The 24,583-nt window shown below is 40.2% G+C and overlaps 1 protein-coding gene across 1 annotated transcript in view; it reads left to right on the top strand.

The window, feature by feature from the left end:
- The window catches only part of DOK6 (docking protein 6), a 183,983-nt gene that overhangs the window by 60,634 nt on the left and 98,766 nt on the right, over positions 1 to 24,583 (top strand). Inside the window, exon 2 of the mRNA XM_083622655.1 lies at positions 14,836 to 14,943. Coding sequence (XP_083478781.1) covers positions 14,836 to 14,943 — 108 coding nt within the window. The remainder of the gene's footprint in view (positions 1 to 14,835; positions 14,944 to 24,583) is intronic.

Raw genomic sequence — 24,583 nt, 5'->3', positions numbered from 1 at the left:
GGAAACTCACACTAGTTTCTCCACACTATGATGAGCTTTCTGCTTCAGCTTTTTTTCTTTTACTTTTCTAAAAGATCCTATGGTGACATCAGTGATCTGTGTGGCAAGCTAGAATACATTAATAGCTCCCTGCATTTATAGCTCCCTCCGCAAGGCAGCTGTATTGTGAGCACTGTCCTATTAATACTAAAAGTCTGGTTAATTCTCTGTTGACAGGCTTGGTGAGCCACATTAAGGAGTAGATTTATTAAATACTCTGAAGAGCAAATCATTTTAGAGTGCTATTTTTAAAACTTCAGAAGTAGAAGGAATGCATTTGCTCTGTGCCATTCTGAAGCTTGATTTGCTTTATTTATTGATGCACTTAGATTAATGTATTGAGGTCACAGGCAATACTTTTCATATAGCATTGTGGGTTGTAAAATGAAAATTTAGTAGAAGGCTATTAAAAGTAGGTGGTGAATGATTAATGCCTTAGAGCTTGCTTTTGCATGGTATATATTTGAACAAATCCTGAAGTCCATGGCCACCACTACAGTTTTAGTCTGCAGCATGAAAGTCTGCTTTTTTCCTGTCCGATTCTATGTTATCAGTGTTGCTGTATCATGAACAATTATGCCTGTTTATGCTATGACAATTCCAAAGCAATAATGGGGGTGTTGGGGAAAGAGCAGATACTGCTGTATCATGTTACTGATTACCAATATGATGTGTGAGATTGCATTGTTCTCTTTGAAATAATGTGCTTGTGTGTACTTCCGATAGGCATCTTGTTGGTCACTGGGGGAAGAGATTGCTGTACTAGATAGGCCAATGGCCTGATGCAGAAGCCTCTTTTTATGTTTTTATGTATTTTTGAGGGGTTTGGTAAGGTTTAGAACAATGGTGTGTAGAGATGGACGGTTAACCCTTATGCTTTTCATAATTCTGTTCAGTCTGTAGATGTTCAGAACTTCTTAGGTGAAACTGAAAAATCATTGTAGGTTGCTCATCTCATAGGTCACATAAAGCTTGTTGATATCTGCATCTTCTCAAAGCAATGCTGTATGTTATGATTTCCTTAGCTACTCTACATTTCCCAGTCTCTTTTCAAGCACAGTGGTCTTTTCCTCCTTATGATTGCCAAAGTCACACCCTAACTTAGCAGTAATTATAAGCACTGAGTGATAATCTCATTTGATTCCATCAAGGCTGTCTAGTATTTGCTGAATCTACAGTTGCTCTTTGGGTCTAGCATGTCCAAATCAACACTGCTTTGGTCTGGTTTAAAATCATGGAAATGACCAGGGGTCTAATAGACCAAGGAACCTTGGTCAATGTGGTTCTCCTGTGCCCCCGTCTTCCATTTCCCCATCCTGTACAACTGAAGAATGGTAGAGCCCCAAAATTGTCTAGGGAAGGCCTAGAAGGAACTTGTGCACAATTTGCATAAAACCCCTGCAATTTACAATTCTCCCCAAAGGTCCCCCCCAATTTATCAAATGGAAAGGGGGGGGGACTGTGAAACAGGATCATTAAATAGACAGGATCCAATATCCAAGCACAATTAACATTGTTTTGATTCTGAATATTCAAAAAGGTTTTAAAAAACACAAAATAATTTTCAAAGTGATCTTACATTCATCTTATTGTGGTAATTAGCACTTTGGGTGACACTGCAATAAAAAATGTTAATGGTTGAAAGTGGATAACATATTAAGGCAGATGTAGTTTTTGCTGTGAACAACTATGACAATGTTTCACACTCTCTTTTAAATTGATGTATAATCCCTGTGTGAGTGCTCAGAATTCAACAGCTGTCTCTCTAGAAATGTTATATTCCTGCGTTTAACCCCTTCTTTGCTAAGGCAAGCATTGCTGCTAAATGTTTACTAAAAATAAAACCATAAACAGGGTGGTGATACAATGACTACTGCAATCAACACAAGATAATACAACCAAGGCAACTATCTGTAAACAAACAATAAACATCCATAAAAATGGCAAAAGTAGTTTCTTTCCAAAATTGGTTTGATCTTAAACAATTGTAAAGAGTTCACTTGTGATATACCAGTGGTTCAGTACTTGGACGTCTTTCTGGTAATCGGACGTTTTGTCACTAAAGGGCTTAGTCATTGAGCTGTCAGAATCAATTGTAACAGAATTGCACCGAATTAACAAGTAGAATAAGGAAAATTAAAAATACAGTATATTAACTAAGGCATACCTTTGTAGTAAATAATATACGAGAGAAGACAGTATGCAAATGACTTAAAGTAGGGGCATATCTACAAGAATAAAGGTGAAACAATAACTAGTCTAATCACACATACATAGTTAATACCTCCAGTCCCACTAATACAAAAAATCTCTATAGAAACTTACCTGTCCCCTTGATTGCAAATGTCTGCTAAAAGCACAAGCTGTACATTTTCCTAAATAAGCAGTGGACAAAAAGGGGGTCCACACCCACCAATAAAACCCTCAGAAACCTTGAAAGTGAAAGGAGACAGCTTTCATAGCAAGAAAAATATTAGTATCTATATGTATTTTTGTGTTTTTATATTTTAAACCGCCCTGTGATCCTCGGATGAAGAGTGGTATAGAAATTTAATTACTACTAGTAATAGTTACTATGTACAATCAGAATCTATAAACTCAAAATATGAACCTGTGCACATTGCCTCTGATGGGGCACTTCAAGTGGTTCCCCATGCCCCAGAGTTTCAATTGGTCTTTTCTAGGGGCCAAGCCATTCCTGTGGAACTCCTGGGCCAGTAAAGACTGAGCAGGAATCATCCTGCATACTTTGACACATCTCCCGAAAGCTGACTTATTCAGACAGGCCTTTGAAATATCAATTTATTTTCCCCACCAGCATCTATATTCTTACTGATCTTTTTGCAACTTTGTCAGTTGTACATATACTTGCTTGCTATATTTTCATGAAGTGTGGTTGATAATAAATGAAATTCCAAGTGCAGCTGTAGCTGGAGAGGGCAGACTGTGACATAGCAGAGTGGGCTTAACTCTTTCTCCTGCTGACTTTACAGACCACACGTTCTCCCCACCACCACACATCCAGTGTCCAGAAGTTGCTATTTGGCTTGGAACCAAAAGCATGAGCACCCAGGCTGCCTCTGTATATTTTTTCCTGATAGGGGAAAATTCACATTTACAGGGCAGGAGTGACTTTCATCAGGGGGAAAAAATGTTGAGAGGAAAAGAGGTAAGCACCCCCCCCCCTTTACATGCTATAAGGCTGATCCAAACTTCTCCCTTCCATGGTTGCAATTCATGAACATTTTGAACATTTGAGTTGGCCCTGAAAGAGTGAATGTTTACATTTAAACCATATATAAAATACATTGTGTCACTAAAACTGATGCTATTGTTATACTTTTACATTTCCATTAGTTTTGACTGTATTTCAGATGGTTGTACTTGAGAAATATAGGAATAAGGTAGATTTAAAAAAAAAAGAATTGGATGCTATTACTTTACCTAGCTAAATAATTAATAGAAACACCATGTTGCTGAATTCTGTTTTCCCACTTGCTCTTCTCAGAACAGGGGAAAGCAGCCAGATGGAATTTACATTAACAAGGTTGGTTGTTGGGAAGAAATGGCTAAATGTAAACATGCTTAAGCAGGCTCACAGAAATACAACTTTTCGTGGAAAGAATAAAACGCAAGAGACGTTAAATAATGGTGGATTTGTATGGCCATGGCAACAGAAGGATGAAATTAGACATAACTTTTCCAAATGCACCTAAAATGGAAAAAGCATTTGATGATGCAATTCGTTATCTCTCTGAACTCATAAGGTTGGTTCAGATATTTGAATGGACTCGCCTCATGGTATTGTGTCAAGGAATGTGTGTCTGAAGAGCTGCACCTCAAAGGAACTGGCAACCATTTCTCTGCCACTGCAACAGCAGCTGATAGACCATCCTGCTAGGGCATTATTTCACATAATCCTGTACCCTAGACAAGGGACTTGGGTCCCTGGAAGGAGCAACTGTTCAACCATCTATCTGGATTAGGCTTGTTATCACTGAGTTGGTGCTCTTCGTCTTCTACACTGAGAAGAAGAGATATGTGCATTATCTCATCTTACACATATATTAGTATTATTTCCCTATTGTGTTGTTTTGATTTCAGCCCTTCTAAAGGATCTTATACAATGCATATTTTCATCTTTCATGATGATTCTTAATATATTTGGGGTGATAGGTAAAGGTAAAGGGACCCCTGACCATTAGGTCCAGTCGTGGCCAACTCTGGGGTTGCGGCGCTCATCTCGCTTTATTGGCCAAGGGAGCCGGCGTACAGCTTCCAGGTCATGTGGCCAGCGTGACTAAGCCACTTCTGGCGAATCAGAGCAGCATACGGAAACGCTGTTTACCTTCCCGACGGAGCGGTACCTATTTATCTACTTGCACTTTGACATGCTTTCGAACTGCTAGGTTGGCAGGAGCAGGGACCGAGCAATGGGAGCTCACCCCGTTGCGGGGATTCGAACCGCTGACCTTCTGATCGGCAAGTCCTAGGCTCTGTGGTTTAACCCACAGCGCCACCCACATCCCCTATTTGGGTGATAGTATCCTCATTATTTATTTATCAACCATCATTTATGTCTGTGTATTTAATTATTATCATTTATTATTTAATCATCGTTTATTATCTATTAACCAGCCTTGGCAGTTGTAACAATTCAAAACAGTTAATGAAAATTACAGTGTAGAGTAGCATAGTAAAGAAACAGTTTCTTTCCATTCTAGTTCCAGTGCAGTGTGATTTTCAGCCTGTTTTAAATGAAACACAGGTGGTCTGAATGACTTTTAAAGGGTTGACAGTGCAGGATTTCAGTAAGATAGAAAATGTATTTATTTTATATGTAGAATCACAATTCTTTGATTCCACATAACATTTCTGAAGGGACAGTTATTGTCTACCAAACTTACTTTAGGAAGATTAAAGCTTCCCAAAGACCATTGGCATATTTAAACTGCAAACATTCTAGAGGATTTTGACATGTCTGCATGGTACTAAGAAGTAGCAGATAATAGCTCACTATGAGATTTTTTTACTTTTTACCTATTAAATTCAAAGGAGCACTCCTAATTCACTGTGGTTAAGTGAACATTTTTTTCTTCTTTGAAGGTGAGGAAAGGGGGAAAGCAGCAGCCATAATTATGCATTCTCTTAGAAGCATATTCTCTGTGAATATTTCAGATGTGATACCTGTAAATGTATATGGCTGCTAAATGAGAGGTTTTAAATCTGACCAAATCCACACAGAACTGTTAGCTGAGTAGAGATAATTGGGATCAAATTATTGGGAGGAAGATAGGGGGTCGTTAATGAAGTCAACAAATCCAAATTATGCCCCGGTATCTTTTCAAAACAGTAGCCAAGGGAACAATAATAAAAAGCTAGAGGACCTGACGATCCCCTTCTCTGCTCAGATCCCTGTAATTTAAAAAAATGGTTGGAAAAATACCGTCACTGCTGCTCAAATATATATTTTTGTAAGAGCCGTGACGGCATGCCAGTACAGCTTCATTATTTACTTGGACTTCAAAAACATTTGACAAAGGACCATCCTGAAGATTTCTGAGGTAACAGTCATTGGATAAGAGAAGACAAGTCAACAGCTTTAGTGTTGGACCCAGACCAGGATTCAAATCCCCACTCAGCCATGAAACTCACTGGACTCACTTTGGGACAGTCACCAATTCTTAGCCTAGTCCACACCACTGGGTTGTTATGAGGATAATATTGGGGGGGGCACAAATGGCACCTTGAACTCTTCGGAGCAAAGGTAGGATATAAATGCAGTAATAAATAATTGGTTAATTATCAGGAAATAGAAAAATAAGGACTGAAAAGAGAGAGAGAGATTAATCTCATATTTTTCCCTTAACAGAGCTTTTTAATGAGAGATACCTGAATTTGCTCTCCCCTGCATCTGTCTAACAAATGAGACTATGATATAATTTAATTTTACATCATTATCAGTTATTTAAAACCCAGATTGTTTCCTTAGCAATGTCAGATTTGCTTCTGTTTCCAGTGTAGATAGGAAGCATACTGAGCTTCCTGTTAAGCACTCTTGCACTGGAGAGGTCAAAAGATTGTGTCTATCTCAAGTCCTCTGCATACTTTATAAAAAGAAAACAAACTGGGCAAATATAGGTTCACTTTCATTCATCTATTCATCTAATTTATTTGTGGGCATGCATTTCATTCTGATCTCTATGGGTAAGATCCAGCATCATTTCAGTGAACATGATGTGACATAAAGCAGTAAGCTTTCATTACCATATGTTTTGTTTGTTTTACTGAACATTTTAGGAAGAGGAGAGGAGAGAATGTGCAGAGCTGTTTTTATCAATAAGCACCCATCTTTCATAGTGGCTAGTTCTATCCTTAAACTTTGGTTTACAGCTTAACCCTGAAACCTGTGTTTAGAAATATAAGATTATTTTATTCTTGTTCATTCTCGGGCTGTAATTGTTTGCTTTTCTTCTCCCCTGAAAGATAAAGAAAAACAACAAGAAGCAAAACTCTCTCTCCCAAGAGTCTGAGTTGAGTTCTTCTTATCTGGGATTATTATTTTTTAGCCTTTCCTGTGAGTTCATTCATAACTCCTTTTTACTGTAAAATGCACATCTCCTTTGGAAGCTTTTTAAGCACTATTGCCTATTGTGAGCGAGTTGACTCTTGCCTTATAAATAAAGCAGCTCAAAAGACACGTCAAAAACTATCTGATATATTATTAGACTTTAAAGATAGTGCTGAAGCAGTGACATTCATGAATGTAATGATCCCTCTGGGCCAAATCCTCTTTCCCTTATCTTTTCTTTTTCAGCTCGATTGGTATCAAATAGGATCTGAATTCTAATAAGGATTCCTCCAGTTCTGCATGAAGAAGTGTTCACTAAAGCAAAATTCACTTCCTATCAATGATTAAATATAATGGATTGTAGCAGATTTCTTACACAACCCCAACAGGGGCAGGTATTCTGACTTTCTAATTCACATTATTATAGTAAAGATACTGGCTATTGTTGTTTATGAGGATAATCTCACAAGAGATACCTACAATAGAGGAAATCCATTCTGCCCACACAGCCTAATTAAGACACAAAATTATATACGTATTTGGGATGAACCAGACCAACAACTTTATTAATGCAAATGCCTGCAGTAAGAAATCAACTGTTTCTCCTCTGTTTGAAACCACCAAGTTACTATTCTTTAAAATGAAGACTAGGGTAGCTCCGTTCTGCCATAATTCTGGTTGGGATTGGGTGACTCCCACCCTGGCTCCATGCCTGAAATCAACAACCATATGTTCCTCTCTTCACATCCATTGCTGCAGAAAGATCGAAGGAACTGGAAGGAAAACTGGGCTGGCCTGAAATGGTCTTTCTACCCTGCCCTACACTGCCCAGCCTGAAGTCCTTCTGCCCTGCCCAGCATTGAAGTGAGAAGGGAAATCACCCTCTGCAATCCTCATACAATCTGAAGAGCAAATTATTTTGCACACCGTCATGGTGCTGGGCTGGGCAGAGGGATGGAGAGGAAGTGATTTCATTATGCTGGACCAGGGCCAGCCCACCCATGAGGCAAGATGAAGTGACCTCTTCAGGCAGCAGGATCCCCAGGGGCAGCAGATCCAAATGTAGTTATTCCTTCCCCTGCTTCTTCCTTAGGTACTTAACCCTTCTTCCCTGGTGAGGAGAGGAGTGCCATTTTGTGGTCTTGTGGTTCACCTCAGGTGCCAAAAAGTATTGGGAGACCCTGTGCTGCACTGCACAAATAAGTTGCTCTCCAACCAAAACAGTACCTTGTGGAGAAGAAAATCACTTGTAGAATTCCAGGCATGACATTACCATAAAAGGGGGGGAAGAGGAGGTCTAATGACAAACCATCTAATTAAAAGTACATAGAGGAAGGTAGCAATAGCTTTTGGGATTCAGTATAATAACACATTGAAAAAGGCATTATCTTGCTCTGGAGAAACCCAGCCAAGTTGTTGTTGTTGTTGCTGTTGTTGTTGTTGTTATGCTTTTTGGAGTGTTGCTTCTTCCCATTCTTGCAGAAACAACATTGATGCCCCCTTCCTTCCCCCAAATTCATGTCCCCCAATGTTAGTTATTGTTGTGATACAAAAGGAAAGAGCACCGTCTATTTATCCATTCACTTTTACCAGTGTATTACGGAATACTAAAGTGGATTGAAGCACTCTGAGTCAACAAATGTACTTTTTGTGGTTAGGCAAGTGATGTGGAAATGCACTGAAAAGTATGGGATGAACATCACAAGCAAATCAGGATGAATTATCATTGCTGTATAACTTCCCACCAAACAAATCAGCATGGATAATTAATAAAGCCTGGGCATAGGACTTGCCCACACTTGTGCTTGTCCCGCCACTTTCCCCAGGAGAAACCTGCTCTTTACTGCTGAATCAGAGCAAATGTCAATCGAGTTTTCCACAGACTGATGCCTGCCCTGATTCAGCAGCAAAGCACTGGTTTCCCTGGGGAAGGCAGTGGGGCAAATGAAAAACTACTCAGATTTGTGGCAAGAAAGCATGGGGCAAGTGGAAAACTTAACAGACCATGCTTTCTAGGTGCTGGAAAAGCAAAGTGTGGATGAGCACATAGTCAAACCTCTGCCTAAGTTTTCTTCAAGAAAATCAGGATGAATGTTCAACAAAGATGTCTGGAGGAGCCTTATGATCATGTTGATTATGATTTTGTTATCTATGCAAAAATACTGTAACAAATGTCAGTGTGATGAAACTCATATTGCAGATATGAGGCTGAGGCTTAGGGAGATTGAATTACCAAGTGCATTCAAGGCAGAAAGAAGGACTTCCTGATATACAGGGTTTGAGGACTTATTTGACACACTATGGAAACAAGTCAATTGTGCCCTATCATGATAAAAGTATTGGGAGGTATTAAAGTGGGGACTGGGAAACAATAAACTTGCTTTGTACTATGGCTAGCTTTCATATTCAGTTTTCATTTTCAATAAAAATGTTCAGGCTTTAAAATGTTGTTGTAGGTGATGGGATTTACTAAATCCCGTAGTAAACAGCCTCTATTTCCACCTATCTTGTCATTCTAAAGAGCAGAAGATGACATGATGGTAAGAATACTGTCACTGAATAAAAGGGTTCAGTATGACAGGACTCGCGGAAATAAGGTTAGATGTGCAAAGCACTCTTGTACCAGCTATTGTTAACATAAAAATAAGTTTATTGGCCCCAGGGCTCATTTTAAGCTTGTAACTCTCTAAATTAGAGCTGTAAAAGTGATTGAATTTTTGTCCTTCAGTGGCTTAGAACAGGTGGCTGTGATTATTATTCCATTCAGAATCTCTGCTTTGGTTTAAGATATTCTGATGCATGGTTTGGATAATGTAATATTTATTTTGACAAATCCCTTTGCTCCCAACATACAATACTTGAGATTTAAGTAGATAGCTACCATCTTTCAGCATAAATATTGTGTTTTACTTTGCATGTGAAGGTCAGCATTTTCAATTCTGAAGCCTCAAAAGGAGGAAGCAGTTTCCCAATAATTATGTGTTCTCATAGTATGACACACTTTCATTGTGGTAAACAACATTTATCTTGTCAGATAACAGGTGTCCAATATCATGCAAATGTATTAAGCCTTTATAACAAAATAAGTGCCATTTCACTAGAATGAAAAATGGCATTGAAGAAGGAAAAAATACGATATTATAGATGGGGAAAATATTCAAAGCACAAAAAACCTGGAACTAAGAACATTGGAATTGTATGGAATTGTGAACACTGTTATTTAATACAACTATATTCATTTTCTTACAACTACTGTCAAACAAGAAGGAAATGCAATTGTGAAAGGTTCATGCGTAAAATAATTTTAAGGTTCAGGATTGACAACAATAGTTCTTCACACAGTGAACCATTATACAGGTGACTCCCCACTTACATGGGGGTTACGTTCCAGACCCCCTGCACGCACGAGTGAAAATTGTGTAAGTGGAGAACACCCTCTAAACACCCATTAAATGCCCTATCTGCCACTCTCTCTACAATCCAGGTCAAAAATGCTGTACCAAAAAATATCTACAACTGGAATTGAAGCTCTGGGACTAGAAGGAGGCTGGAGGGTGTATGGGAAAGTGACTGCTGATTCTGCATTACCACAGACATCAGCTGTCAGGCAAGGAGGCTGAGCAGCCAAAGTCAAAGCCCCACTGTGCCTACAGTCTCTTCTCTACCCTCATTGTTGTCCTCTTCGGAGGGTCTCCCTGTAAGCCACAAGGACTCTCCAGCTCTCTCCCTCCATTTCCTGGTGAATTAAATTATTTAATGATTTTCTGGCACCGTGTATATACGTGGTCACGCACAAGTCAATTATGCATAAGTGGGGGGGAGGGAGGGATGCCTGTACTATAGCAGGCACATCCAACAGGTTGATTGTGATGTACCGGTAGATCACTGAACATCTGTGGTAGATCACTGGCTCCCCCCAAAGAAGCTCAACAAGTTTGACCTAACCCCCCCAAAACAGGGCTCTCCTATCTAAAAAAAACTGAACAATTTTGACCTGAACCCCCCAAAAGGGCGTAAATCACTGCTAGTCTTTAACTCTGTGAGTAGATCGCAGTCTCTTGGGAGTCGGCCACCCCTGTACTATAGAATTCACTACTGCAAGTTGTAGTTATAGCCAATAACTTTGGTGACTTAGAAAATTCTTGGAAAATGAATGAATGTTTCAAAGCAAGTTTGGGAGAATTCCCCACTGGGGCAACTCAGTGGGGTTGCAGAAATAAATAAATAAACTTCCTAAAAGCTCCCCCGCTCCCCCGAAACCCAGCCCATGTGAACTTGGCATGCTTTGTAGCTACAAAATGCTGGCTGACCATTAGGTAGACGGGAGGGGAGAGAATGGTGGGAAATAAAGGCCAGGACTAGAGGAAGGCCTAAACAGGGTCACTCCACACTGAAGCAATTGGTTGTGGGTTTGTTCTTTCTAGTTAAATATCCATTAAGTGGGGTTTCATGCGTGCTATTACAAAATGTACATTTTTTGTGGGGACAATCATTACAATCCACGTGTAAAACATCTTTCAGGAAACATAGCTAAAAGGGGTGTAGTTACAGCATTTCTCTTGCCTATTTAAAGGCTGAAACTGAATTCTCCTACAGTTGCTAAACATTATCAGCAATCTCCTACAGTATCTGATCTGTATTTGATTACAACCAATGGCAGCTAAAACTAGGCCAGGGATAAAAGAATAGTTAACTGTTCCTGAATAATTAAGCAGGTTTCTGTGTGACAACAAGATGTCTTGTGTAAAATATGCATTCATTTACTATGTATTAGTGGTGCCTATCTTACTGCCCTTATTAATTATTTATTAAAGTTTACAAAAATAGCCTGTTCAAAGCTTTGAGAAGTGTTCTTTTCTTTTTAACAAACATTTAGAACTTATTTCTCAGCTGAAATCAATGAGAATGAACTTTTATTAGAGCAGGAAATTTTGCATAAACACACTTGGAGAACATATATTCAGCATATATTCTAAAAATGTAGATCTTTTTGCAATTTGCATAGGAATGCTTATCTATTCACACTGCATTGCTTTCAGCGGAATGTACACTTGAAAAAGCATCTGAGCGTAAATTTTCTTGAAAACTGTTGACATCATTCATTTTTTTCTTTCCTTTACTCCAACGGTTCAAGGCAGCATACATGGTTCCCATTACTTTATCCTCACAACAACCCTATCAGCCACATTAGGTTGAGAGATGGAAAGTCACAAGCTGAACTCTGTGCCTGAATGGGGAGTTGCTTCTCCCCTACTCTACTTCAACACTCTGACCACTACACAATACTTGCTCTCAGTGCATAGTATGTCTGAGTACATGTGCCAGTGTTACATTAGTTGAAAACAATGCAATTCAGATAGCTTGCCTCCTGTGGGTCTCATTCTCTGGTATTTGACTTGGAAAATCTGTGATTAAGGACAGATTTTCTATGAAACCAGTTTCTTTTTCTGTGGTCCTTTAAGCGATGAGACAGTAGCTCTCTGTCTCGCTTAAAAACAGATGTTGTTGAACTACAACTTTCATCATGCTGGCTGGAGCTGATGGGAAGTCCAACATCTGGAGGGCCTATAGGTTCTTCATCACTGGTTTAAAAGATTGGCCACAGCCTGGTAGACTGCCACACCCTCTTGCTTGGCAGCTCTGGAAGCTTGGAATATTGTTGCCACCTGACTGTGACTCATCTTGTTCTGTGGCTCTATAGTACTAGGAACACAAACTAGCTGGCAGCTCAACCTTGAGAGCTCACAATATGGCTGTTGCCATATTATCTGACAGGTCCACAGGGCCAGCAAGAAAGAGAACTTGGCAAGGCTCTGTGGGTTGTGCTCAGTTTACCTACAATTCCTTCCCCCTCCTTTAAGCTATGAAGGGTCAGTTGTCTTTGAAGTTTATAGGGTATGGAGAATTTATAATTATGTGATTTATATGAAGATTCTGTTGAAGACTTTCATAGAGTGGATATAAGATATTGGATACCCTAAATTCCATTAAAATGTATAATATACACAAGACTGCAGTCTCAGGTTTACTTTGAGCAAAGCCATGCCAAGGGTCAGTCCCAGGATAAGAAAGATGTGAAAAAATAATAAAAGTGTACCTGTCTGTGGGCAGATATCATCTGTTACCAGTGGCGTAGCGTGGGGGGTGCAGGGGGGGCGGGCCGCACCGGGCGCAACATCTGGGGTTAGGGCAAATCCATGGGTTAGGGGGCGCAAATCCACGGGTTAGGGGGCGCAAATCCACGGGTTAGGGGGCGCAAATTACTTGCCTTGCCCCGGGTGCTGACAACCCACGCTACGCCACTGTCTGTTACCAATGTGTAACCTCAAACACTCAGTTTATCTGGTATTAGAGAGCAGAATTTATTGATCCAAAAGTTTTCACATGTAGGAATGAGTTCCCGTAGTTATCATATTAAGAAGTAACTGCTGGTAGTTTTACACATGCATGTTCTGGAATTTGTATGCCAAAAATGTATCCTGTCACCTGCGGCATATAGTTAAAAGAATAAGTGGGCACGCTGCTATTCAAAGTTTTCTGCTGCCAATTAAGTAAAATATTATCGTGACACAGAAGGCTTTCTATCTTATGCATAAAGAAACCTACAGATCTTACATCCTCCAAGCTTAGACAGAAAGAGAGTAGGTGACTAGAAAAGCAGCTTATGTGTCCGTTTGTGGTTATTTGAAAACAGCTTTCTACACTTGAATGCTTCTGGAGGTGTGATACCGTGTGTTCATTATGCTCATTATGCCTGTAATAAGAGAGTTGCTCTTGATAAAGCTCTCTATTAGATTATCACATTTCTCAAACTCTTCCAAATAAACAGAAGAAGTAGGTTAAAAGAGAACAGAAGTTGAATAAAAAGATCAGAGTTGACAGCAGCGAGGTAGATTAACAAAGAGGAAAGGAAACAGAATTCTAATCCCTTGGAGACCGGGAACATAAGAGGAGACTGTTGTTACTCAAGGACCAGTGAAACCGCTGTAAATTAGGTATTCATTGCGCGAGCCCAGTAGATATCAAAGAACATAAGGAGTGGTACCTCAGGGTATTCACTTTCTCTTCACTCCCTGGAAATCTGCCATGTTGTAACATTATTTCTAGGAGATAAACTTGTAGGTGAAGTTACCATTACCGGAAGAGTTCAGTGCAGTCTGCAAGCACATTTCCTGTTTAATCGGGACAGCTGCCTAGTCCGTGGAAACATAAGACATAATTTAGATTCTTTTAGGGACCGGGCTGGTTTTTGAGCACTTCATTGTTTTTCAGTGCTCTGAAAATGGCTTGTTAAACCAACTGCAAAGCAGGGTAGGGGTGGGGATATCAAGTAGCCACCTGGTCAATTTTATTTTAGCAACTCATTCCAAAGCAATGAAATAAAAGTATTTTTAATGGACAAGACTAGTATTTCTTTTTCTCTGTATTTTGTTTATTTTAAAGGGATAGGTGAAACAAATAAATCCATAATGATAGCAATTTCCAAAATGCTTAAAACTGTTAATCAAACCAACTTTACTTGATTTAATGGAATTTGATCATCAGCTTCTAAAGAACTCTGAAAAGCATTTTTGTGTGTGTGTGTCTTTTCTGATTTGTAGCATATCTGAAGCTACTGATATGTAGCTACTGTCACTATTGTGCTTGGTGTAATTTGTGTAAATATCAAACACCACCCAACCCCTGTTCAGTTGTTCTGCAGCAGTGAGCGAGGAGCTTTCTTGAATGTGCCAAGCTAGCCCTGCGCCTTATGTGTTAATATGTGCATAGCCTTAATTTGAAGGGGGTCTACAATATACAGATGGGCACACATAGGGCTGTCTCCATGGAGCTTTTGTCCTCACATGAAACATCCTACATAATCACACATCTCCCATGGATCATGGCTGGCATGTCATAGGCATCTAAGGTGTAAGTCTAGGCAGGAACATATTGGAACATGGTCAAACTGACTCAGCAGATCTCTAATTAGGATCTACCAAGTTGTTCTTAGCTCAGAGCAATGGGGGAAGGACAGGAAAGCAATTTGGTGGGGGAGGGACCAAGAAGACCAAGAGGATTTTGTGCATTTATTTGACATTTGTATGCTAGTCTATCACATGAAGCTTTCTTGCGTTGGCAACTCGTATTCCAGTGGTTGCAGATATGTTAGTTTCTAAGAATTATACTGCCCTGTGTAACCAAAGATTAATATAATTAATATAATTCATTAATTTTCCTTGCAGATTTTCAGAAGGTGTTGGTTGGTTTTCAAGAAAGCCTCAAGTAAAGGACCCAGAAGGCTAGAAAAATTTCCAGATGAAAAGGCAGCATATTTCAGAAATTTTCACAAGGTAGGTCATAATTATCTGCATAAATGTGTCGTGTAAGCTACTGGGGAGAAAACTATTACAGAGAATATTTTCATTCTCTGCTTTTGAAGCTGTTGAAGTTGACAGCAACATTTCATGATGCTGTTATTATAGGCTCAGACTAGAGCCATCTTTCCAAATTAAGAACCAGATTCCAGTTCTTTAGGGTTTTTTAATGTTCATTTTTGTTACCATTGTGAAGAATAAGATTCTTTTTGTTTTAGTAATTACCTAAAAATCAAATGAAGCCTGAACAGAAGGTGTCAGTGTCTAAATGCCTGATGCCGTATCTTTAATAATAACAACAACAATAAAAGATTGACGGACTGACATAGGGATGCTTGAGATTGCAAGGATTTTGAAGACTTAAATGTGTAGCAGTCACTTTGCTACAGTTTAGGCTTTGGACAGTGATTATCGTACATCTGCAACTCAATACATGATTATATGTTATTTCAATGGAACCTATCCTTTCACTCATACTTCAACAAAGCAACTATAATTGATTCAACCTTTTGTGCAGCAATCTTGAGGATGTGTCTCTTGATAGCTGTTTACTGCTACAAAAGAAGACTGGGGCTCTTCCAGGACTTCTTTGTTCAGAGCTGTAGCAAAGTAACTTGCTTTAAGAGCCAAGATATGCAAACAGCTTTCGGTGGACTGACACACTTCAAATTATAGGCAGGATATTGAAAGTTTGAATATCTCCATCTAATTAAGGTCACTGTGTATATAAGTTAAGGTTAGTTCATATAAGTTCATATGTTGTGGCAAAGGTTAGAACGCATCTCACTGACATGCATATTTTCTATATATAGCATTAAAATATATATACAGGGAACATTCAAGTGCATAGGGAGGGGAATGTCGCCCTTGGGACTCACGCAGGCAGGATATATCCCCCATTAGCTCTGTTTCATACTTTTTGGGTATTTTTGCCTGGCTGGAATGTGTCCTTGAACTGTGCTAATGCTGCTTAGTTGCCTGGATAGAAGGTGGAGGGGTATGTTCGTGTGTGTGTATTCGTGTGTGTATGTGTGTGTAGTCTACTGTACAAACAGTGCTATTTTTCTAGAAAAGGTGCTGGGACTCACTATGAAAGCCTCCCTTGTTATCTTATAATGGCAATGGCACCTGTCAAATTCCAACTGGATAAAGCACTGTGTACAAAAGTAAAAAATGTGTTCTCGCCTCTCTCACTTTGCCTCTTGCTCTGTCCACCACTGTCAGTGGGCCTGAGCACAAGACAGGTAAAGCTGTGCCTGCAAAAAGACAGGTGGTACACAAGATTTGGATCCCATGCCAGCAGGCAGTGGCGTAGCGTGGGTTGTCAGCACCCGGGGCAAGGCAAGTAATTTGTGCCCCTAACCTGTGGATTTGCGCCCCCTAACCCGTGGATTTGCGCCCCCTAACCCTAACCCCCAGATGTTGCGCCCGGTGCGGCCGGCCCCCCCTGCACCCCCACGCTACACCACTGCCAGCAGGGGCCCCAGACTCTTAACATTCAGCTGAAAAGAAAACTAAGCCAATTTGACATTTCAAAAGAAAGTTGTAAAACAAAACATAGGAACAACTCTATAAGCTTTGGCACTCGGCAGGCAGCACCATTGCTAAGGAATTTTGCTGTAAATATCAGGACTATGAAACATTGTAGAGCAGGCTGATTTTCTGGCTTTCTTTATGAATGGCATTACGTAAGAACAAAAGAAAGGTTTTCTGAATCAGGCCACTCTCCCCTCCTGCAGTTTTCAACAACTGGTATTCAGAAGCCTCTGGCTGAGGAACTTAGTCATTGTGGCCAATAGCCACTGATAGCTTACTCACAAGAAACAGATGTAAAGCAAACTGGTGTAGGTTAAACCAGCATAACGTTAAACCAGATCCAAGCTCCGTTCTGTAGTGGTGGGACTACTGCTCGGTGAGCCAGTTTAAGCCTGGTAGAGTAAAACAAGAGTAGTCTAAGCCAGGTGTCCTCCATCTTACAATTGTGCAGCTGGTTCTTATATTTGTCCCTGTTGAAATTCATTTTGTTAGTTTTTGCCCAGTTCTCCAATCTGTTAAGGTCATCTTGTATCCTGATTCCATGATCAGGAGTAGCATTGGCTACCCCTCCCAGTTTGCTGTGATCTGCAAATTTGATGAGCATCTCCTCAATGCCTTTATCATATATAAATATGTTGAAGAAGACCTGTGCTTTGTGTTTTCTATACTGGCAAATAAATATTTTAAGATTGTAACACTATTACGTTTTACTGCTGTTGTAAAGATGTTTTCTTGGGTGTTCAAGGCAGAAACAAAGTCATAAATCAATACAATTGTAAGAATTTGTCAGATTTGTTGAAAGTCTTAAATAACTTGTATCAAACAACATAGTGATTTTGAGTTGTGTACACAGAGAGAGACTGCTTTTGACAAATGATTACTGGAATTAACAGAATTTACAGGTCCTACTATCCAGAACCTATATCTAGTGTGGAAACTCAATGGACATATAAAAGGCCTGAGAGAAAAATAATGGCCTATGACTAATTCTGTATGCTGAAATGAGTTTTGGACTTGTAATTTCTCAAATAGTAAGATACACAGCTCATACCTATATAGCAAACCTCTCCTGAAACCGTTGGATATTTCAACAGCAGATATAGGTATCTCTATATGGTAAAAAACAAATCCACTGGGGTTACATGATTCTTTGGCCATGCCTAAATTAACTCATAATCCTGAGGCAGGTTTCTGTTGCACTGATGCCATAATAGAAAGCAAGTAAGGGAGCAGTCCTGTAGCAAGATCTGCCCGGATGAATGTGATTAGGATCCATTGGATCTTCAGCTAAACTAGGAGATTCCCAGTGCAGTTGGGCTATGCTGGTGTAACTCCCTATTATCTACTTTGCCAGAGATCCTCACTCTGGTTGGCTTAGTGAAGCCTAGCAGATTTTAAGGTGGTATAAGTCCTGAAAAAGGAGCATGGTGGGAGCATGATGAGAATGTGACAAGCTGATTTAGGATGGATTCTAAACCTGGTCAGCATGGTGACATGATCTGGGAACCCAGCGTAAAGTTAGTTAGAGATAGATGATAGATAGATGGGTAGATAGATAGATGATAGATAGAAGATTAGATAGATAGATAGATAGATAGATGATAGATAGATAAATAAGATAGATGAGAGAGAGTATAAACATACAACAAAAACAGTTCAAAATCCAAAAATCGAGATTACTCTGAATCTCATGGCCCCCCCGCCCAATCCCTTCCATGGGTCCTAATGATAATATTTACAACTACATATCAATACTTATCCAGATTTTTATCCTTCTAAATTATCCATACTTTGTGTTAGTTTACGAGTGTGGTTAAAATCCTGCTAGTGTTTTAACCTGCTTACAGTGGTCTCGTAGATAAATTATAAACTTTTCCCAATCTTGTCTTCTTTATTTGTGAGCTTCCCAGTTAATTTTGCCATTTCAGCAGTCCATCAAAGTGGTTTGCCATTCTTCTCTGGTCAGGCTTGTCCCTTCCTTCCATCTCTGGGCATGTGGCTGTTGTCGCATACATAAACAGTCTTTTCTGATCCTTTGGTATCTCGGTACCTATAATTCCTAATAAAAAAGCTTCTGGGATTTTTTTAAAACAAAAGTTATTTTAAACCTTTTTTACATTTCATTATATATCATCTCCCATTAATTTTTATTTACTTTACACATCCACCACACCTTTTTCTTTAGATTTCCAGTAAGTATTTGTACTTGTTCTATACATCTTTGCTAACTTAACATGAGTCAAATACCACTGGTATATCATTTCCATATAATTTTCTTTCAGTGAACAACATGCCGTGAATATCAAATCTGTTTTCCATAGCCTCTCCCAGTCTGCCATTTGTATATTATGTCCCAAGTCTTTTGCCCGATGTAGCATCACCGATTTGACCTGTTCGTCTTTTATATGCCATTCCAGGAGCAAACTATACATTTTCGACAATAATTTTATATTGTTCTGTAAAACATCTTTTTGACATTTTGATAACTCATAACTAAAACCTTTCTTTTTAGCTGTCTTAAAAATATCATTTAATTGATGATACTGTAACCAGTCTGTTACCAGTTCTCTTATCTCTTCAAAGTCTTTTAATTTTACCTAATTTTCTACTTCAGTTAACAGCTCTCTATATGTCGGGGTACCCAGTGTAAATTAAGCCAGCTAAAAGGGTGGTGAAACTCAAACTCTATTTAAAGGCTTGTTTTCCCTCTGCCAGACTTAGTTTAGGCTGGCTCCAGTCAACAGTAGTCCCGTTCCAGAATTTAGATATGGTTTACTTTACCCTGCCTTAACTTAAATTTAGCACAAGCTTTTTGTTTATATGATTATCCTGCCAATGTACCAGTCTTTTTATGGGCACTTTCAAGGTTGATAAAACATTTGATATGTTGACTAAAAAAAAAAGATACTTGCAGGAAAAATAAAAATAAACATTTATTATGACAAATTTTCTAAAATCTATTCATATTTTTGTTTTAGTTTGTTGCAGAGAGAAATTTAAAATGCAAATCATTTGCAGATGGAAAAAGTTATTAAAAATGCATTAGGCTTGAAAATGGATCTGTACACACTCATAACATATTCAAAACAAATTCATCCCTTATGACAATTAAACTAAAAGAATTTTCACATCATCAACCAATAAATCTCACTTAATTTGAAAGCAGGTGAAAAAAGAGACAATTGAAATGACTTGTATTAAAGCAGCAAACATTAAAGACAATTAAAGGAGGAGCTACCTCAAAGTATCAAGCATATTTAATTCTTTCTGGTTGCATTTTTCAGATTATATGCATCATTTTTAGTTTTTGTCCCAGCAGGTCTTGAACTGTTTTAGTGTAACTAATGTATGAGGAAGACAACCACAGGGGCTGCAGGAGCATAGGAAGCTCTTTTGGGAGATTCTAAATCATGGGTAGGCAGACTAAGACCCGGGGGCCAGATCCTGCCCAATTGCCTTCTAAATCTGGCCCATGGATGGTCCAGGAATCAGTGTGTTTTTACATGAGTAGAATGTGTGCTTTTATTTAAAATGCATCTCTGGGTTATTTGAGGGGCATAGGAATTCGTTCATTTCCTCTCCCCCCAAAAAATATAGTCTGCCCCCCCCACAAGTGGACTGGCCCCCTGCTGAGAAAGTTTGCTGACCCTTGTTCTAAATGAACCTGGTGCATGTGAACCAGTGCATACATATGGAAGCTATATTTGTGGCTGTTGCATTGCGTACAATTAACTGTGGCTTAAAAAATATATACTGTGGCCACATGTATAGCATAACTGTCTCATGTCCTGAATTGGTGCATTGTGTGACTTCAGTGGCAGATCTTGGGGTCCCAAATTTCAGCAGCACCCTCCGCCTCTCACACGCCATTCTAAATCATAGTGGTGACACCCCCAAGGCTCTGCACGCAGTGCGGACAAACCATTCGCACTCTCCTAAATCCGCCTCTGATGGCATCATAAGAACCATCTTTCTCACTGGTGGCATCCTGAATGTGGAACATCCTCTCCTTGAACGTTCAGCTGGTGATCTATTCAGCATCAGCCCAATACTGATTTATTTGTCAAGCTTTTAAGTGTTGAGATGCTATGAAGCTACCCACAGCAATGGTTGGTTTTATAAATTTTAAGTGATATGAGTATTAGATTTATCAGCTGCTCTTTTGTATTATTATGTGTTGTATTTATTTATGTGCTTTGCAGCTTGACCTGGTATCAAGAATAACTGGATCTGGGGGGGGGGAGAGAAACCTAAATAAATAAATATATGTCTCTGATACGGTTTTTGGTTAATTGAGAAATCATCAAACCATTTATGCAGCCACCAGAGACACCATATGCTCTTCAGTTGTTCGCACTGGAGCTAATGTCTGCGGAGATCATTGTTTTTACCATAGCACATTAGTACATTATAACCAGCAAGGAGGGGAATCTGGAATTTCATTGTTTCTTTAACTGAGATCCTGATGTAGGCTATTTTTTGTTTTTAATAAAGTCTAGTTACTCATTTTGGGGACGCAGGTGGCGCTGTGGGTTAAACCACAGAGCCTAGGACTTGCCAACCAGAAGGTCCCTGCAACGGGGTGCGCTCCCGTTGCTCGGTCCTAGCTCCTGCCAACCTAGTGGTTCAAAAGCACATCAAAGTGCAAGTAGATAAATAGGTACCGCTCCGGCGGGAAGGTAAACGGCGTTTCCGTGCGCTGCTCTGGTTCACCAGAAGCGGCTTAGTCATGCTGGCCACATGACCCGGATGCTGGCCACATGGCCCTTGGCCAGTAAAGTGAGATGAGCGCCGCAAACCCAGAGTCGGCCACAACTGGACCTAATGGTCAGGGGTCCCTTTACGTTTAGTTACTCATTTTAAATTTCAGGTGTGTTTTGCTGTTGGCACGCTTACTAAAAATGTATTGCAGATTGGTAGCTTGTTTCACAATTGAACACACACAAGTATACAGATTGTGTCACTAGCTCTCTGTGTGTGATAAGCGCCTTTGTATTGAGTTGTCTTATTATATTGTTAAATTATATTCAAATATTTCATTTTTCAAATTTGCATCCTGCCTTTTCACCAAATGGTCCTCAAGATAAACAACAGCAATAGCAGCAATATGTTTATATTATAGTTGTGTATACTGTTGTACACTGCCTCAATATTTTGGGTGCGTGGAGTGTATGTCCAGGGCAGCCATTGGCTTACCAAGGGCACTCCATGTGTTGGTGACATGGGGCCTTCAGGTTGGGTGGGGTTCCTCCTGCTGTGGCAAAGGGGGTGGCTCCTGCTAAGCAAAGCACAGAGTGGCCGACTGGATCAGGAGGGGGGTGGTTGTGGAGAGTGGCCTCCACTGTCACCTGCCTTGCTGCAGGTGTGGTTCTCCTGAATTGCAGCGAGTGGTGGTACAGCTGCTGCCTCTTCTTTAGCCGCAAGGCAATCAGATAGTGAAATGTCAATGAGGGCTAGTGGTTGTATGTGGCTCCCTGAAACTGGTGACCTTTTATGTGTCTTTTGTAGCAAAGCAGTTCTGCAGCATGCAGCACTCAGGTTTGGGAGGTGGTGTTGGATGGTCTTGGCATTTCCCCACCTTACAGAGGTATCCATCTCTGTGGATGCTGTTGGGTTGTATAAGTGTGGGGTGGGGTGGGGGTGTTTGTGGCTGCTGCATTGCATTTGGAATGGGCAAGTTGTCAGGGTTTCCCCTGGAGATCCCACCTCCCAGACTCACCTTGTTTTCTGTCTCTGAGGCTGGTTCCTTCTTTTGCTGGTTTCGCAGAGTACAGCTCCTGCTGCATTCCTGTTGGAAGGAGAAGCTTGAGAGAGAGATGTGGCCATGGAGTTTAGTTGCAGTTTCTGGGGTGCAGCAGCGGAGCTAGCCGCTCGGGCGCCCAGAGCGGCGCACATGCCGTGCACCCAGGGGTGGAATGATCCACACAGCGGCGATCCGCCTGGGAGGTGCGACTGGCATGGCAGTGATCCGCCCAGGGGTAGCAATCGGCATGGTGGCGATCCACCTGGGGGGCTGTTTGGCACAGCAGTGATCCCCCCAGGAGGGATTTTGTCACACCCCCCTCAGGGATGACACCTGGGGCAGACTGCCACCACTTTCTATGCCCCTGCTCTGCGGCACAAAGGTTGTGGTGGAAACATAAGTGAATCCTACGAGTGAGTCTACAGCATCCTCATTTTATATCCTGTTGCTGCTTGGGCTGCCTGGGCTTGATTTGTGATGATCAGTTCTTTCCCATTCTCCCATTGTGTTGATCTGCTGGAACCTAAGCTGCTCAACCCACTGGATTTGAACTCAATATTTGCATCTGAAGCAAATGTTTATATACCACTTAGTTACCAATGTTTCTAAGCAAACAATTTGAAAAGCATACAATGGATGAGATTGATTAAAATAATTTGTCAAAACAGAAAAAAATCTTTAAATTGTCAACTGAAATATATAAGTCTCTGCCAAGTGTCTGAGGTTCAGTAGGAAAGGAACAGCTGTAATCTTGGTGCAAAGGAAGTTCCACAGAATTGGGCTACAGTACTGAATGTGCAGTTTGTGGTGGATATGAGTCCTGCATCTGAGTCTTGCAAGGCCAGCTGACAGGCTGCCTGAAAACCCTAGGGGTCAGGAAGGAATCCTTAAGGTACCAGGACACAAGCTGTTAAGTGTCTTATAAATTAATACAAGAACTTTGATCTTGTACTATGGTGGACAGAAATGACAACCCTGCTTTATGTGATATTATTTCAATGTAACCACATTTTCATTAACATCAACAGCTGGCAATAATTTCAAGGACATCTGCACATCTGAGTAATTTTAAGCTGTTAAATAACTGTTTTGTTAAGTAGCTTTTGATCTGTATGTTTGTTTGTGTGTGTGTGTGTCTATATATAACTTTTCTCCTTTCACGTTCCAAAAAAAGAGAGAAATACATGCACACAAGAAACATGCATTAAATTTTGGCTTTTCAGCTGAGCTGTTGGCCAGGGGAAAGTAACCTCACTGTGCTGGCAGCCTTTATGGATGAGGTAGCTATTCTTCGGTTTTGGCAGCATTATTGCAGTGTGTTTCAAAAGACAAAGTGAAATAGCTTGACGAGTACTCTGCCTTACTGCTTAGTGAAAGGTACCCAACATGCATAATTTGCCCTGATCAAGCTTGGCAGTCTTGGCACGTAGAGACTGTGGAATCCTTAATGTATGTTCTAAAATAATATAAATACTAGAACCAGTTTAAATGAGCCCCACCACCCAGGCTTTTAGATTTCATAAAAGAGATTTCATAGGGATCCAGACCGCCTGAAAACCGTTGTTTATACGGTGCAATGGGATGACCATTCTTGGCCACTGTGTAGTATCCAAAAAATATTTATCTCTAAATTGAACAGGAAAAATAACAGGGACTTAGAATGTAAATGTTTAATGTTTAAAAAGTAAAACAGTGAATTTGGTAGATAGTTTAGCTATCAGTAGAGAAATTGACTTATCTCTTGAGAAATAGTAAAAGGGCATAAAAAACATCTTGTCACCCCTGTTGATGTTGCCTCATTGAAATACAGTGAAATGGCCCAGCAGATCAAATCAGCTGGGGAAAGGTCAAGATAATGGCTAAGGTTTTAAGGCCTATTTCTGGACGCATCAAATATTAATTAAAACAATGGCTTCACAGTGTGAAGTAATGAGTTGCCAAAAGTTGTAAGCACTTCTGGGAACAATCATCCCACTAAAACCCCATGAACTGCAACAGCTATAACTATCTGCCTTACCATCAGAAGCCTGCTAACAGGATGAATGCTTATAGCAACTATCATACCAACAAAACCTTACCAGCATACCACTCTCCATGAAGCTATCCACCATAGTCGTAGCTGTGCTAGGAGCACTCTTCGCCCTACAAATTGCAAATGAAACACCAAAACTTCTGAAGCCAATGAGGCTTTTTAACCCAACACTACACCACCTGCTGCCATCAACCTCACTGACACCTGAGGGCCCTGCTCTTGCCACTTACCATCTGGCCCGGGGCGGGGCCTGAAGCCTCAAAAGGACTGCTCTGCTGCCCAGGAGGACTCCCCTGTGTGAGTGC

Source organism: Podarcis filfolensis (genome assembly GCF_964270895.1).
Source record: "Podarcis filfolensis genome assembly, chromosome: 7".
Taxonomy (NCBI): Eukaryota; Metazoa; Chordata; class Lepidosauria; order Squamata; family Lacertidae; genus Podarcis; species Podarcis filfolensis.
Note: the sequence above shows the minus strand (reverse complement) of the source record. Positions and strands in the feature narration are given on the sequence as shown.